The sequence below is a fragment of the Mustelus asterias genome, chromosome 6 (genome assembly GCF_964213995.1).
Source record: "Mustelus asterias chromosome 6, sMusAst1.hap1.1, whole genome shotgun sequence".
Taxonomy (NCBI): Eukaryota; Metazoa; Chordata; class Chondrichthyes; order Carcharhiniformes; family Triakidae; genus Mustelus; species Mustelus asterias.
This window is the reverse complement of record NC_135806.1, coordinates 40501020-40519515: the sequence shown is the minus strand read 5'-3', so window position 1 is coordinate 40519515 and position 18496 is coordinate 40501020. Positions and strand designations below refer to the sequence as shown.

The following is an 18496-nucleotide window of genomic DNA, read 5'->3' as shown; positions in this document are numbered from 1 at the left end:
GGGCTGAATGGCATCCTACTGTAACAATGATGTAATTCTATCAGCCAATCGGAGCGCTGAATGAAATGGCCAATCAACGCCCTGATCGAAAGACCAATCAGGGCGGCGAAAAGCTGTTCCCGTGACTAACAGTCCGGCAGGGGAGGACGTTCTGTACGTGCGCGCCCCCCCCCCCCGCCGTACGCGCGCGCTCCCGCGCCTCACTGAGGTCAGGCGGCGTTGCTGCAGTGACGGTGGAAGATGGCGGCGCGGCGGAGTCAGCTTTCTCCCAGCGCATCAGACCCCGGGCCTACCTCAACCCCGGCCCCGGCCTCCGACAGGCCCGACTCGCCAGGATTTACTGGCGGTAACGCCAGCCCGCCGGGTGCAGGGGCGGCGGCTCCGTCAACAGGAGGAGGTGGTGCGGTGAGTGACTCGGGCCGAGAGCTGTTCGAGGCCTGCAGGAACGGCGACGTTTTGCGGGTGAAGCGACTGGTGGACTCGGGCAATGTGAACGCCAAGGACATGGCCGGCAGGAAATCCACGCCGCTGCACTTCGCCGCAGGTTCGTAACCCCGTTTAGCGGCAACTCGGCCCATTAGAGCAGGAGGTGGAGCGGGGCGTCTGCCTCCCGATGCTGACGGGAGCCCGGGTCTGAGGTGGAGCCTCCGCCTCGGGGCCCTGGGACTCGCCGCCGTCAAAACAACGCAGCAAGTGTGGAATGTGAGGAGGGGTGGTGGCTGGGATGGGATGTAAATGTTGCCCGGGTTTGGAGAAGAACACTAATGGGAAAGTCTACAATCAACGGTTGGAAATGTTGAGATAAGCATTAAAAAATGATAGCCCCATGTAACCTTTACCACGTACCGTGTGGCAGGAATTCATCTTATTTAAATGGACATTATCTTCATGGAAATCGGAAACTAGAGAAAATGCTGGGGAGAATGGTTCGAGAAGGATGAACTTTTTTCTGTTGTGATGTAAACAATAGTTTCGTTATTGGGTCACTTTGTAAAGGGAGAGGGCGGTTGTGGTGAAATTGTGCTGCACGCAATTCTCCTTTCTCGGCTGAAAGCTGTTTGTCAACATCGGTACAGATGAAAATCATGGGCACGAAAAGACCAGTCTGCGTCACACTCATGATGGGCAGAACAACTTGCTACCCCCCAGAATCTCCTGCACTGGTTTGATCATCTGGGATTAGAAAGGAATTTTCCAATGATTTTCAACCCCCCCCCCCCCCCCCCCATTGGCCCTGGATCTGTTTGCCTCTCTTCGAAGAATACAGATGCAAACAAGCCAAGGTCCAATAAGGGAACATTTACTCTGGAAGTTTCTTCTCTGATCACTTTAGGTGTGCAAAACCAGTCCAGAAGATCTCTCAAACCACATGCTATCTGTAAAACCCCTTGCCTTCTATATGATGTGATCGTGGCCCATTCAAGAACCAGATATTTTATTTTGCATGGTCACTCCTATGCCTCCTGCAGTTGATGATGCAGGTTTTCATTGCTCAGCACCCCCCCCCCCCCCCCAAATACTGGAAATTTAAAGCCCAAACTTACTCAGCAAATTCTACCTCATCCAACTTGTCACTCCTCAACTGTGCTGCAGTGAGCTACAGTCCTTGGATTTCTCATGTTAAGATCTAGAAATAAGTTTCAGGATGATTACAAAATTTAGTATGGTAGCTCAGTTCCTGCTACCTACTGAACTGAAAGAACTTGGACATGGCTTGGTTATATTTGTATAGTTGTGAAAATGAACACATTTAGGTATAAAAAACACCATGAAATAAGGTTTTGAAAAACAATGAGTCATGTGGTACTTTGATATGCTGTTCCCACAGTTGAACAGATCACATCTAAAGTTGCTTTTTGGATGGATTGAAGTGTGGGGAAACCAGTTTTTGAGCAGGTCATGTGCATGAAATCCAACAAAAATAATTAACAGCAAAATACTAATTCGTTTTGTATTTTTGACAATCTTTCATAAATATCCATTGAAGTAGAAAAACTGCATGAATTGATTTTTGACTGCAGGAGGAAATGATCAAGTGCTTCATGAGGCATGATTAACGAAGGAACGGTGAACCAAGCGGTTGCTTAGTATGTCAATTTCTAAGATTTTGGGGTGGTTGAGAATGTAGAACAGGTTACATGTGGGATGGTTAAATGTTCTGCAGTTTTGTTTTTTTGTATTTTTGGGTGGGGAGGGAAAGGAATCGGACATTTATTCGCAAAGTAAGTGGAAAATGGACTGCTGTCTTTGGTAGGGTTAAAAAAATTATGCTGATAACTCTTTCTAGATTTGTTGCATCTTATGATTTTTCTTGATTAATGAGAGTTCATTAAATATGATATTCATTTCTGGAAGGTTGATAAATAGTTTGGGTTATGAAATACTCGAAGTGCTCCCCTGTTGATTCAAATAAGGAGTTTTTAAAAAATAGAGTCATCAGCTTAAAACATGCTACAAAAGTGACACTATTGAAATGCTAAATAAAATAAAAGCAAAATACTGCAGATGCTGGAGATCTGAAATAAAAACAAAGTTCTGGAAAAGCCCAGGAGGTCTGGCAGCATCTGTGGAGAGAGAAACTTAGTTAACCCTTTGAGTCCAGTCCCTTCTTTGGACTTGAAATGTTAAATTTTTCTCTCTCCACAGATGCTGCCAAATCTGCTGAGCTTTTCCAGAATTTCCTGTTTTTATTAAAATGCTGTTTAGCTTTTGATACCAAGCAAAAAATGAATAAACTTTATGTAACTTGGTTCTGGAATGTTCACTATTACATTGTATATCCAAGTCAATTCTTCTGACGTTTTTAATTTAAATTTTGCCTCAAGTCAGAAAGTAATGATTTGAACTATTATATTTTATCTTTTTATTGAAAACAGTCTCACTTTTAATTATCAGTTTGGTGAGGTGTTATTAAATGTACTTCTATGCAGCAAGCTAATTTATGGATATTTTGAATATATGCAGACCACACCAGTCAGTAATTTTAATTGCTAAGTCTAGTTTTATTTTGGATTAGAATAAACTTTTTGTGTTTATATTATTTGTTGCAATAGTTCTACCTTTTTAAATTGAATCTGACCTGAGATTTCGTTGAATAGAGATTTTCTGATATTTGCTGCTGGCAACAGCTAACTGAAAAGTCAGGAAAATTGAGAATTTAAATAAACTCTTTTGTTTGGGAGGTGTTACTTTGAGGCAAAGTTGGATGCTTGAAGGTTACACTTCTCCAAGTTTCTTTGCCTCCATTTTTACCGTGCCAATACAAATTTGCAATTGTATATTTACTCAGCGCAGTGTTTAGTATCAAGTAGATGTATGAGTTGAAACATTCTCGTATTCAGTCAAAGACTAAGAAGTCTTGTGACAGTTATTTTACTGATAGATTAAATGTTCATGATTAATTAAATTCGATTGTAGAGCTCCTTTGCCCCTGGCTGAAGCTGTTATATAGTCTATAAAACGGTTGTACCATTGAAGTGAGATCTTATTTTTCAGTCTCCACATGTTTCTTAACCGATTTTGATGCTACCATACAAAATATTAATTTAACAAGAAATACCTTAATATCAGGTCAATTGGAGTGAAATTAATTTTGGCAGCTTTAGACATGTTTACATACTGCTGAATGTTTCATAACTTAAGGTACAGATCAGGTGTGCAAAATGAAGGAACTAGTTCAAGAGGGCCAAATGGCCTTTCCACTTGTAACAGCTAAAACGCATCTGATATAAATTTATAAGGATTTATTTGGGGTAGAAAATGAGAGATTAAATGCATTTTTTGTATTTTGCATACTTTGAAGTCAACCTTAGCTTCATGTTGTTGGGAGAATTATACAGTTGCTGCAGATCCAGAATGGTTTTTAAATGGATAATGAGTTTTAAATGGAAATTGTGAGGTAAGAGGCAATTGGGGATTGAACGTTCCCTCAAGGACCCAAGGGGAATATATTGACAGCAGTTCGCAAACCACTCATCACATCTAGATGCAAAGCTCTTGGCCTCCTCTTGTTTGTGAGAAGAGCTGTTCACACTTTGGAGACATCCATATGCCTCAGTTCAACTGTCTTCTGCAGACTTCCGAATCTCTGCAAGTTGATAGGATAAAGAAGGATGCAGCACAGAGGAGGAGAAATATCCAATTAATGTCATTAATTTGGTCCTTCTCCATAGTCCTGAAAATTTACCCTTTCAAGTAATTTCTAAATTTTCTGGTTAAGGAATTTTGATACTAATGGCCTTTTTGGTTAAATGTTTTCCTTTTTGTTTTCAAATAAAGGACGTGGTAGGGAGATATCATTTAGAATTGGAACAGATTACTTGGTGTACTGTATAAAAGTAGGAAATTCTGTTTTATCATTGTTAATACGCGATTTGTGATTCAAAAAGATATTGAAATTAAATCTTTATTTTTCATGTTAAAGATTAACGCTGGAATTTTACTGCCCCGCCTGCCACGGAAATCGGAGTGGGCAAGAGGCAGACAATAGGAAGGTTCATTGACCTCGGGCAGGATTTTACGGTTTTGCGATGAGCGAGGCCATAAAATCCCGCTGTAAGTGTGTAAACTTGGGAGTTAATAGGGATAATTTTATCTTTATCTAGAGCTGCATGTTCAGTTGTCCAGGATTTTTGCCAATGTTGTTCTATTGGGGTGGTGAGAAATTGGCCAGCAGAGGTGCTTAGTTTAAAAAGAAACTTATTCTTCTAACAGGGGATTGTCTAGTTTAAGCTCAATTCCCTCAGCCATGCATAGGACTAGCAACTTACTGTATATGCTAGTTTTCAAATGCCAATCCAAGCTCTGCCTTACTGCACCACAGCAGTGGAGCTCATATGATAAACTAGATGCAAAAATGATTTCCAAGGATGTTACTAAAACTCAGAAATTATCAGGGAAAATTGAATAGTTGGGCTTTTTTCATTAGATAAGAGAATGCTGAAAGGTAACCTGATAAGAGAACTTAAAATTATAAAGGAGTTTGATAGGGTAGATAAAGAAAAGGTGTTTTGACTGTTGTGTTGTCTAAAGCTAAAGGCAATAAATGAAGAGTCCCCAACAAGTCCAAAAAGGAATTCAGGAGAACCTTCTTTACTCTGTTGTTTGCAAGTCGATCTAGTTCATAACAGCAGTTGAGATAATTAGCATAACTATTTAAGGGGAATCTATAAAAGTATATAGATTCCCGACGGCATCCCACCCAAGTCCTATCCCCATAACTCCACATATTTTCCCCTCTAATCCCCTCTAACCTACACATCTTTGAACAACAAGGGGCAATTTACTATGACCAATCCACCTAACCAGCATATCTTTAGATTGTGGAAGGAAACTGGATCACTAGGAGAAAACCTACGCAGACACGGGGAGAATATGCAAATCCACACAGACAGTCACCCAAAGCTGGAATTGAACCATGGTCCCTGATGCTGAGATGCAGCAGTGCTAGCCACTGTGCCAACATGCTGCCTGGAGCAGACTTGATGGGCCAAATGGCCTCCTTTTGCACTGAAGGGATTCTATGATATGAATTGGTTTTTCGGAATTGCAATTTGACTCTGTCCTTCATTGGGATCTTTCGAACAGTTAATATCAAGACATCGTATACATTCACGTGGCCAAATTCTGAGTGATAGCTTTAAGCTAGATAGATAGAGATTTAATACTTATCAAATATATCATGATGTCTTGAGGTAAGTCTTTGTGTGTAAAATGTAAGTTGAGGTGTACTTTGCGTTGGTAGTAATTGTGACCAATTATTTTCATTTGTCTATTGTAAAGACAAGTTACGGCCACTGTTGGGTCCATTTGGCTACTTATAATCAGAGTGAGAACTAAAGGTAGTGTGAGAGCTATTTACCAATGAATCAAATTCAAGGCTCCAGACATTCACCAATAAGAGGTGCTCTCCTCTATGTCCCATACACTCGTGTTATTTGCAGATTATGCTGCAGTTTGGCCTTTTTGGAACAAATTGCTGTTCTACTCACTCTTATTTTGAGACTTGATGAGCAATAGAATATAGTAACACATTTGACTAATACTTGAGAGGTTGAAAAGTCTGACATGAGGAAATTGTAATTTGTCAATCATTTTCACTGCCTTTAATACTATTGCTCACAGTTTGTTCTGTAATTTAATTGTCTCTTTAATACCTTGAGACAGAAAACTCCACTGCTCCTCTTTGGTCCTAGCTTTTTATACTTCTCCTTTGGATACAAAGCAAGGTGTTTTGTTGCCCTCACTGAAATTGGCCAGTAGAAATTGGGTCCTAGCAGTAATTCTGGGTTCTTTCTGGTGTAACTGACTAAGCAGCACCCACTGCAGTGCATTAACTCAGTGAGTTACTGAGAACTTGATCAACAGTGATATAGACCAAAAAAAATGAAATTGGCATTATCTGTGTTCTACAACTTGTTAAAATAAAGCCTGATGTTGATCTTTTTTCTGCCATTTCAATTTCCTTGCACTTTGTGCTTTATATGACCACTTTTTGTATTTGAATCATCTAAAAATGATGTTGCAGCAGAATATTCACTTTTGCTTGTAATGCATTAAAATTTCCACATAGCAGTAGTATTGAACTCTATGTAGATGTTTCACCACCTCTTTTCAGTTTGCTGGACACTTGGAATTGTATATGAATCTGGTGGGGGGGGAGGAAGAAAGCAAGAAAGGCTACAAAGATGTGGCAACTTGCATGTGCTGCCTCCTGTGAGAATTGTTAATTTAAGTCATTCATTTAAGGCTGTTTACATGACTGTTTTGTATTTGACGTGGGTGGTTGTATTTGATTTGTGTCTATATATGTATGCCCTGTTTGTGAACACAACTCCCATTCATCTGATGAAGAGGCAGTGCTCCGAAAGCTTGTGGCTTGTGCTACCAAATAAACCTGTTGGACTTTAACCTGGTGTTGTGAGACTTCTTACTTTTTGTATTTGAACCATTTTATTCTATCAAACTTTTAGTTTAAAAAGTTCTGATAGATTTCTTGTGGTACTATTCATAGTGCTATCCTACCATGAAATTTTTGTATGTCTTGTTATACAACTGTGTTTCCTCACTGTGTGGAACATTCTTTATATCTTCATTATCTCAGTTTACCAGGCAGAAACACGGTGGTCTGGTTTCAGATGTGAGTTTGAAGCTCTGATGAAGGGTCACCCAGATTCAATGTTGGCTCTATCCTCTCCATAGATGCTGTCAGACCTGCTGAGATTTTCCAGCATTTTCAGTTTTTGTTAAAACTTAGGTGGGTTGTGACAATTTATCTGCCTTGAATGTTTTATCATTGCCTAATCTTAATACTCATGACTACTTTTATCCCAAAGTTCCTGTTGTGATGGGGTTGGGGGGTTGCGTTATAGTTAGTATATGTATCCTCTTGTCCTGAGTAATAAGCATTGCTGAATTTGTTTATAGTTTGTGATCATCATCTGCAGCAGGCAAAGCATGTGTAATAGCTAGGTCTGTGAGGGTCGTGAGGTGATCTTGGCCTGTAGTCCTGAGGACTTCTGTTCAAAGAAATTGAAAACTTTTTAGGAGAAAAAAATCAACATCAAGCTCTATTTTAACATGTTGCAGCACGACTGATGCCAATTTCAGACTTTCTTTGTCTGAATCTGAATTTGCCTTCTGATTTTTGTCTAAATTTATAGAATTATATCAGCCACCATGGTTTTGTGGCTACTAATGTATAAGGTTGGAGTTGTTTCTTGGAGAACCTGAATACCCATCCATGCTACAAACACTGACTGTTGGCCAGCTTAGTCCTGCTGACGTGACTAGATATTGTTTGCACTCTTCATTGAACAAGGGCATTAGTGAGTAAGGATACCTGGTCATGATTAAAGAATAGTGATTGAATCAAGGACTTTTGTGCTGTGAAAATGTTGAACTTTGCACTGATTATAATGGCCACCTGAACCCTCAGGTTAAGCAGCTACCTGAATGTTTGGGATTTAGATTGATTTTTTTTTCTTTGGTGGTTTTGTTCATTTTCTGTCATGGCAGCAGTTTTTTTGCTCTGACTGTTCAGTGTTCATATTGAAGTGCTAGCATTTAATGCAATTTTTTGAGAAATTACATTTGGTCCCAAAGTTATCGCTATAATAAATATTAAAGCAGTATGAGGTATTGTTTTGGTTGATTGCAAGAACATTGTTGGATGATGGTACTTGAATGAATAGGTTGTATTTTAAGAGGGAGGATGGCAGAAACCATCAGTCAACAGATGATTCAAGTCTGCCTTTGGCATTACAATTGCCTTGTGGAAATAATTTTATGACATTTCACACATGACAGAATGGAGTGCTATGAAGCTTTAGAGAATTTTAAACAACTACTTGCACATTTGTAACTATCTGTAGTACTTTTTAGCATAGCAAATTGCTTCAGAGGTATAGTCAGACAAAAAAGGACATCAGATAATGGAAAATGATGAATCAATTTAAGGAATGAAGGAGTACCTTTATAGAGAGCAACAGAGAAGTGTAGATGCAAAAGGGCTTAAGGAAATAATTCACAAATGTATGGCCTAGATGACAGAAGACATGGCTGCCAATGTCCGGGATAGACTGGGCCTTTTTCTCTGGAGCATAGGAGGCCGAGGGGTGATCTTATAGAGGTCTGTAATATAATAAGGTGCATAGATCAGCTAGATAGTCAATATCTTTTCCTAAAAGTAGGGGAGTCTAAAACTAGAGGGCATAGATTTAAGGGGAGAGATACAAAAGGGTCCAGAGGGGCAATTTTTTCACAGAGGGTGGTGAGTGTTTGGAACAAGCTGCCAGAGGTGGTAGTAGAGGCAGATACAATTTTGTCTTTTAAAAAGTGTTTAGACAGTTACATGGTAAGATGGCTATGGAGGGATATGGGCCAAACGTGGGCAATTGGGACTAGCTTGGGGGCGGCATGGACAGGTTGGGCCGAAGGGCCTGTTTCCATGCTGTAAACATCTATGATTCTATTCTATGACTCAATGTGAGGGTGGGATGTACAAAGTGCCAAGTCAGGATTGAAAGTGAAATGTAGGGCTGGAGGAGGTTATAGATATCAGGAAGTGATTTCAGAATGGGGATGAAATTTTTAAATTTGAATTGCAGGGGACCTGGAAGACAATTGGTCACCAAGGGGTGAAGAGTGGGCAGGACTTGGTGTGGGATAGAATACAGAAAGCAAAAGTTTGGATGAGCTGTGATCTGTGGAAGGTGCAGAACTGAGACCAGGCAGAAGAGAATTGGAGTATTTGTGTCTAGAGATGACAATAGATTAAGAGCAAAAGGAACTGAAATGAAGGTTGAAATCACAGAGGATGAGAAGTTGCTGAGGGCCAATATCCCAGTAAAAAGCTTGAGGTAGGGCAGTATGGTAGGCAGGGTTTAAAGGAAAAGAGAAGAATACTCGAAGGAGGAAAAAAGTACCAGCAAACTAGGGCTACAGACCAAATTGTAATTTGTCACTGCGGCAGTTTGGCCATGACAGCCAGTGTAAACTGTAACCAAGTAGTGGGGGCTTCACTAAGGGGCTTGGTGTCAGCACCTGTTTTTCGGTCGCAGATAGGATGTTAATCCAGTCATTCATAATAAAGCAGTGGTTGGCTAGAGCTTCGTTATTGAGGGCATAAATATTCTGCAGTCAAATGAGGAATAGGATATTTTCCATTGGCAAAGTTTGAGGGTTATTATTCTGTAAATTGAGTTTGTGTCTGTGTATGCCCTGTTTGTGAGCATTTCTCCACTCCACCTGACGAAGGGACAGCCTGTTCCCAAAGCTAGTGGCGTTTGCTACCAAATAAACCTGTTGGACTTTAACCTGGTGGTGTTAAACTTCTTACTGTGTTTATCCCAGTCCAACGCCGGCATCTCCACATCAAAGTTTGAGGGGCCACTGGTGTATGGGATGTGTGTGATGGAAAGTGGGCTGACAAGAATAGTCTCCAATATGTTAGATGGGTGAAAAGATCACTTAGAGATGTTTCCAATGGTGGAACAACTCAGGTTGCTGCTCATAAGGAGGACTGGCCAGTATGATTCTGATTATGCATTTTTTCATTTTTACGTGAAGTGTCACTTTTTGCATTGTATTAGAAATTTTTTTTAATGTTGGTCTGTGAATCATATCATTCTTCATGTAAGAGAGATCGAAATTCATAGAATAGAAAGTTAATATTGTGACAAAATCTGAAATATAGAATGTTGATACCGTGTAAACATTGTGGCATTATGTACCTTCAATAAAAACAAGAAACAACATTCTTTTCCATTCTATATATTGTATGAATACAGTCCAGCTGATGAAGTTGCATAGTGATCAGAAGTTATCCTGATGATGCGTATGGATATTACCACTAATTCTCATTGTATAAAGTCTAGTTTCATTTTCCTAAGTCTAAGACTTTGTCCCTCACAGCAAACTGCCTGTTGCTAAAAATTTGGGGCTTTGTTTCTAGCCTCTAAAGGAGTCGATAGACTAAGTCAAAGGATCAAACATTCTGATGGAAGTTTGCAAGCCTAAAAAGAATTTCTCCCTCCATAAATGGTGCCAGACCTGTTGAGTATTTGCAGCATTTTCTGTTTAAATGTTCTATTCCAGCTTTCTGGGCTTTTATGTTCCTTCTCAAACTTATTAAGATACTAAGGTTTCGCCGCTGTGTTCTTTTCAGGTCAATCATATGTAGTGGCCAGGCTCATGCTCCCTAAAAATGGGGATGAGGCGGGGAGCGGTGTGATCATTGGTGGTTAGCATGACAGGGGAAAAATAATTTTGATAAATTGCAGCTCAGTTGGGTTTATCAGGGACCCAGGATTATTAGAACATAGACATAGAACAGTACAGCACAGAACAGGCCCTTTGGCCCACAATGTTGTGCCGAGCAATCCTCCTGCCTGAGCATTTAACTGGGGTGGACAACACAACGGTGGGTGTTTTGATGTAATTATGAGTGGAATATCCATTTTTGTTTGTTCTGCTGTTGCATGTTTGAAACTTCTCCGGTCTAGAGGATTAGGAAAGGCATAGAGTCAGAGGTTTGCAGCATGGAAACAGGCCCTTTGGCCCAACTTGTCCATGCCGCCCTTTTTTTAATCCCCTAAACTAATCCCAATTGCCTGCATTTGGTCCATATCCCTCTACCCATCTTACCCATGTAACTGTCTAAATGCTTTTTAAAAGACAAAATTGTACCTGCCTCTACTACTACCTCTGGCAGCTTGTTCCAGACACTCACCACCCTCTGTGAAAAAATTGTCCCTCTGGACACTTTTGTATCTCTCCCCTCTCACCTTAAACCTATGCCCTCTAGTTTTAGACTCCCCTACCTTTGGGAAAAGATATTGACCAACTAGCTGATCTATGCACCTCATTATTATAGATCTCTATAAGATCACCCCTCAGCCTTCTACACTCCAGAGAAAAAAGTCCTAGTCTATCCAGCCTCTCCTTATAACTCAATCCATCAAGTCCCGGTAACATCATAGTAAATCTTTTCTGAAAGTTCTATGATTAGTGGATTTAGGCCTAATTAGTTTTAATTCACTGAATGAGCTGTCTTTTTTGTCTTGCAACTCTGGAAAACCCAATGTCAAAAGCATAAAAACAAGTCTGAGACATTAAGGGCTGGAGATTGGTAGGCCACAAGAAATCCATCAGTATACGTGCCATGTTTTATATATCCATTTGCTAGTTTATTCTCCTGTGATGTATGAAAGATAAAAAGAGAAAGGTACGCTGATACAGTAATTCCTCGCTTAATATCCGATGATTGTAACACTACATTCTACACCCCTCCTTTCCTTCTCCATTATGTACACTATGAACAGTATGCTTTCTGTAAAGCACACAATAAACAATATTTTTCACTGTCAATGCATGTATAATAATAAATCAAATCAAATGGATCCTAGTTGCGTTCTTGAGAAATGTGGCTTTGAGTGATAAACACATCAGATTTTCCCACAAGAATTAATGTATAAGCTGGAGTCAGAGTCCACAGCAAGTCTCTTCTGGAACCCCAGCAAATTTTTCCCTTGTCTCTTTTACCCGGATGTGGAAACGGCATATCAACAGCACTCTTGGCCATTTGGAGTGAGGTAACGAGCAGGACAGAAGCAGGGCTGATCTGGGAATCTCCCAATTGAACTCTTAATTGTAGACAAAATTTTTGACATCATTGTAGTATTGCTCACAGTGATGACGATATGCAACACTGATACCAACTACACATAAAAATATCATTCAAATGAAAATGGTGATGCTAATTGGAAAAACAGGCATTTAAGAATAAACAATTTAAAAACGAAACAGCGTTGAGTGGGGCAACTTAAAACGAGTACTTACTGTAGTTCCGTTGATTTATTCTGTTCAGAGACTTAGTACATTACATCCAGCTACTGGAAATATGATATCCAGTTTTTAATAACTGAAGAATTAATTAGACGTATGTCTATTTCCAAACCCCTATTAACATGAATGAAAACACAAATATGTGCCCCCTCCCTCCACTCTCAACTATAACACGCTATGTATCGAATGTATTTATTATATCTTAATCATATTAATCTTTTCCTTGTCCTCTCAACTTTGACTCCATGGGTGTTGGCAAGTCATTGACCTAAAACATTGATTCTGTTTCTCACTCTGCAGATGCTGACTGATCTGTGCACTTCCAGCATTTTTTATTTTTATTGAAGGCATTTTGTTTGATTGTTTTGTAGTTTCATAAAATAATTTTGAACTTTGATCTATCCTGGATTTAAACCTGCTACATACATTACTCAGATGTTAAAGTTCTTCCTCCTAATTTGTACAGTTCGGTAATGGGTGTTCATCTCCATCCAGCAATTTATTTGCATCTTCAGCTCCTGATGCTTCCCATCGTTGGGGACAACAACTAAAACCAGATTCTCCAGTTTGGCTTCACATCTATCTGTTGGATATTCACATAATCTGGCGATATTTTGTTCCCCTATTTTCTCAAAACCATCCATATATAAAGCTTGCAGCTTCAGTGCCTTCTCAAAACAGTTTTGTGAATTTTTCCTTGGAAGAATGAGTGTGGGAGAGTGTGCGGTATCCTGTTACAAGATGTTACAAGTCAAATATTTGTGGCCACTATTTTGTTGCCATGTTAAAGACCCCTCAGTGAACCCAAAACAATTCATCCTCGTCTTGGGTGGCATGGTGGCAGAGTGGTTAGCATTGCTGCCTCACGGTGCCAGGGACCCAGGTTTGATTCCAACCTTAGGTGACTGTCTGCGTGAAGTTTGCACATTCTCCCCATGTCTGCGTGGGTTTCCTCCGGGTTCTCTGGTTTCCTCCCACAGTCGAAAGATGTGCATGTTGGGTGGATTGGCTTTAATAAATTGCCCTTTAAGACCCAAATGTGTAATTTAGGGGAATTAGTGAGGTAAATGCGTGGGGTTAAGGGAATGGGGCAGGGATGGGCTTGCATAAAATGCTTTGTTGGAGAATCTATGCAGATTCAATGGGACTGATGGTCTCCTTCTGCACTGTAGGGATTTAGTGATCAATGACAGTAAGTTGTCCAACTTAACATAGGAAAGCAGCCCTAGGTGCTTCCCAGGGCATTGTCAAACAACATTTGACACCGAGCCTGACAATGAGGTACAGCAAGCTGACTAAAAGCATGGTCAAGAGTAATGAGCAGTGCTGACCTTTACGGAGGGAATTCTGGAACTTAGAATCTCAGAGCATGCTGAGGATGCTCAAACGGTAAGAAATCTCACAACACCAGCTTAAAGTCCAGCGTTGGTAGCACAAGCCACTAGCTTTCGGAGCACTGCCCCTTCATCAGGTGAGTGGGAGTTGTCTTCACAAACAGGGCATATAAAGACACACACTCAATTTACAAGATATTGGTTGGAATTTGAGACTTTACAGGTAATCAAGTCATAAAGGTACAGACAATGTGAGTGGAGAGAGGGTTAAGCACAGGTTAAAGAGATGTGTATTGTCTCCAGCCAGGACAGTTCAGAAAGCCAGAATTGAAAAGTACAGATATTTTGGAGAATATTGCGGTGGAGAAGATTACAGACATAGGAAGGGGTGAGGCCTTGGACAATTTTGAAAACGGTTAAAATTTTAAGATTCAAGGATGAGAAATGTTGGCAGAATTCTGTCTTTGTGATTATGGGATTCTGCCTTTTTAAATGTTTTTCTGACCATGGCGTCCCCTCTTCATCATCCTTTTGCTTTGTGGGTGTGCATAATCAGTGCAGGTTTTGTTCTGAGCATAGCTCATCAGCGGTTATTGACATATTCATCATGAGAGAAGGTCTGTTTGTTGGCTGTTAGCGACAGATTTTGTTGTTGTAGAGGTGGAAGATGCAGTGAGTGCTTGCTTAAGACCCAGAGCACAAATAAGTGGATTTGGATAAAGGGTTTCAGTCCACACCAAACTGCTGAATGGGAAAAGAGCTCCAGCAATGGTGGAATTCCACAGCCCCAAACTATGTGCTGGCCTGACATAAGTGACTGTTCATGTTGGCTGTTAAGTGAAGGAGGCACAATCCACACTCATCACACTGATATCGCTATTACATTGGTAGGGTTATTTTCTGTTCCTTTATAATGGGGTAACTGGAAAGTCAGTATCCTGGCCAGATCAGGTGGTGGTTAGATATTGGGGATGATTTACCTTTGCCACCATCAAATGAAGTGTGATTTATAATTTTGATGAGATTTATTTTTGTATTATGGCAGGGATGGAAACCAGCTTGGCAGCATTCAAGCATAGGCTTCTGGGAAAAATGCACATGGACTTGGAAGATGACCACATGAACTTTGGAGGGGAAACAGAGTTTGCAGATGAAGTCATAGTTTGCAAGTGTGGAGGAGTGCAGGGCTTTTTTTGAGAAAGGTGATGATGGCAAATTTGAAAAGGTACCTGAGGAGAGAAGACCATTGACAAAATCTGTCAAAATGAGGTCTGAGAAAGGAAATTCGTTAGTTGTCTGTTTTGTGGAAATAAGGTCAATAGAGTAAGATACAAATGACCTAGCAGCAAACTTGAGTTCACGTGATATATATATTTGACAAGCTTGCATGTTGTTTTGAGTTTTTTTTGGGCTACCATTGCTGTGATCTGATTTTTATCAGCAGGGTTTTACTCCTTGACCAACTCAGAATCACTGTCTCAATTTAAAGCTTGTCCAGCAAAGGCAATGCAGCAGCTGACTCTGGCACTGGCACAGCCCCACAAGAGTTGATGATTCACTTGCCAGTTGACTCAAATGTTATTGTGTTACTAAAAATAAATCTCTTTGTAGGCACAAACAAGTAGATGCTATTGCTCAAGAATTTTCTGAAAACTGGATGATTTGTTCCCGTGGGAATAAATATTTTTGTCTTTTCTCTTTTCTCAGATTCCCAAAATATTTTAAAGAGCAGAGAATGTAACCAAGACCTTTAGATTTTTTGAGTTTCATAGAAATGTGAATTGTGGATTTGGCAACCTTAAGCCAGTCATCCCAGTTATAGGGAATAACAACCCTTTATGACAGACAAGGCTACTGGTTTTATTGACAAATCTGACTGAATTTTGCATTGCAATTCCTAACGTCAGTAAATATCTTGTCAAACTATGTATTAAAATATGGAATTTACGTTCTTTAATCACTGGAGTAGAATAATCATTTTGTTGGCCTTAACTTCTCTCATTGTACTAAATGCTGACTATGTAAGCTTGCTATCATGCAGCAGGGACATCTTCCAGTGATTGCAACATACACTTTATCTGAACTGGGAGGGCTTCCATTAGCTAGAATGGGATGATAACTTGTCAGGTGTGTTGGGGAATGAATGGTTCCTAAAAGCCTTTTAATTAAATGGTTCAAGAAAGAAAAAAAAAATCATTAAAAAAAAATTAAATTGTGTAAGACCATCTGAAGTCAGATAACTTGTTTGATCGAGCCATGTGGCTAGTTGGTGTTGGATGAGAATCCCAGGGGGATTCACCAGCATGTCATCTTTCTAAAAGATAAAGAAGCTCCATATTTTAGGATGTTAGGTAGGAATAGGAAATCCTATGAACTGTGCAAAGTTTTTGTCTAGCTGGTTGCTAATAAAAATTGTGACTAGCAGTCACCCAAGTGGGGAAACTATTTGAAGACTAATCTGGGGATACTCTCTTTTTGAAGTCCATCCCCAGTGTAAATATTTTTGAAAAAAATTAAAATTGGTGCTTCATTTAAAACAAAGTTTTGAAGAGCTGAATACCTGCAAAAGAAATTGAGACTAAAAACAAGTGCATGCACAAGAGCTGCGCTATTTAGAAGCCTTGACCAGTGCCAATAAAATAAAAAGGAGAAACTGCAAATGCTATAAATCTTTAAAAAACAGGAAATGTTAGAAACACATGTCAATCTGTAACTAAAGTAAATAGGCAGGTAGGTTACAATGTTTGGTCATGCATCAGGAGACAGACAAGCACTTTAGTGAGGTTGGGAAAAAAAGAAAAGGGTCAGGAGAGCGAATGAGCTGATCGACCTGTTTCCGACAGGGTGTTTGTGTGTTAATGTTTAGTCAAAAACAACTAATGTAAAAGATCAATGAGGTCCAATATGTAAATGCAAAGGACAAAAAAACTTGCAAGTAGAGAAGTGGATGAATAGATTTGAGAGGTCTCTGTACATGATATGATAAAGAGAAAAAAAAATACACCAAGTAAGAACTGATGAAATGCATGTGAAATATGGTGGGTCAGCCAGCCATGGGAAGAGACAAAAATTGTGTTGAATTCTGAGTAGTTAAGGTTTTGGTAAATAAAACAGGAAACTGATACCGAAAATGGGCATAAAATTAATTAATAAGATGCAGTCTGTTGGAGACAGAGTAGTAGATTCATTTATGTGCACAAGGAAGCCATTCAACCCATCAAACCCCTTTGGTTCTCTGTAGAACAGTCCGATCATTTTATTTCTCAAGTGTCTGAACAATTTCTTTTTGAAATCATTGATCATCTCTACTTCCACCTCCTGCATAGGCAGTGTTCCAAGTCATTATGCATTCACTGCGTAAAAAAGTTTGTTCTTGCATAGCCCTGCATGCCTTACCCAGATACCTGAACCTGTGTCTTCTGTACCTTGTCTCATCAGCAAATATAAACACTTTCCTTTATCTCCTGTCATCTATCAGATCTCTCCTCAACACCCTTTGCTTCATGGAAAACAACCCCACCTTCTCCAACTTAATCTTGTAGCTAATTTGCCTCATCCCTGGTTAAACTCCTCGGCACCCTCTTTAGAACCATCTCATTTTTCCTAAAGTGTGGTAAATGTATGGCTAAAGACTATTGTTATATTTATAATCTTCAAGAACTATCCCGAGGTGCCACTTTTGATACCATGTTTATGGCTGTTATTTGGCACGAGAGAAAGGATATGTTTGTGAGCTTCCTTGCTCAGCAGTCTTTCAGGTCTGTCTTTCTGCAGGTATGCAAACTAGACTGAGAAGCTCACTCCTTGAATCTTGACCTGGGTGGAAATTGGGCTTCAAGCCCCAATTGAAACATCCCCAATTATCAATGCCTCACAGATCAGCTTCTCTCAGAGAAACATCATGAATTGTTCAGCTTCATAATATAGCATGTTAGTCCTTCCAGCTGTTGAACTGTCAAAGAAGGGGACAGATGCTTTCATATGATGAGTCTTGCCATCTTAAAAGGACAATTTTTCCTCTTTATTGCCAATCTTGGCCTGCTCCTGTGAATGTGTGAGATAAAGTAGATTTTACCTGTTGGATAATCCAGCTACTTTCACAGTGCTGAGAAAAATTGCAATTCTTAGATGTTTTATTGAACAGCATCCAACCATGAGTATGTGATGTGCCCTCAGATTGGTGAGAATGTTTTTGACTAATAACTGCAGCAGGAATTTCCAGGTCTTTTAGCTATTACACTTAAACATGTTTTTAATGAAACATAACTGCCTCCTGTCTGCAATTGTTCCAATATTCCTAGCTGCAATAATTGTGCAGGATATGGAAAAAATAGCAATTGCTGCCTAATTTCATAATACAATTTTGACAAATTGCATATTTTTAAAATCACCAGTTTGTAGATAACTCATCTCTGTGCAGAGTAGCATTGTCAACATGTTGATTTGATTTGCGGAAGGACATACTTGCATCAGAGAAGGTTCACTATGCGGATTCCTGAGTTAATGGGTGTGGTCTTATGAAGAAGGATTGAACAGGCTTGGGACTAATCATTGGAGTTTAGAGGAATGAGAGATCTTACTGAAGCATATAAGATATTGAAGGGGCTTGACAGACAATATGTTGAGAGCATGTTTGCTCTTGTAAGATTTGCTAGAACCGTGGGACGCAGTTTTAGAATAAAGAGCCTCCCATTTAAGACACAGATGTGGAGGAATTTATTCTCTTCAATCACCGAGAGCAGTGGAGGCGAGATCTTTGAATATACTGAAGGCTGAGTTAGAAAAATTTTTGATTGACGAGAGTTCAGTGTGATGGT

The 18496-nt window shown here is 39.8% G+C and overlaps 1 protein-coding gene across 3 annotated transcripts in view; it reads left to right on the top strand.

Moving 5' to 3' along the window:
- Positions 1 to 205: 205 nt before the first annotated feature.
- Positions 206 to 18496, top strand: part of tnksa (tankyrase, TRF1-interacting ankyrin-related ADP-ribose polymerase a) — a 141690-nt gene continuing 123399 nt past the window's right edge. For all 3 annotated transcript variants that reach the window (XM_078214203.1, XM_078214202.1, XM_078214201.1), the window contains exon 1: positions 206 to 544. In XM_078214203.1, coding sequence (XP_078070329.1) covers positions 241 to 544 — 304 coding nt within the window. In that variant the 5' untranslated portion in view covers positions 206 to 240. The remainder of the gene's footprint in view (positions 545 to 18496) is intronic.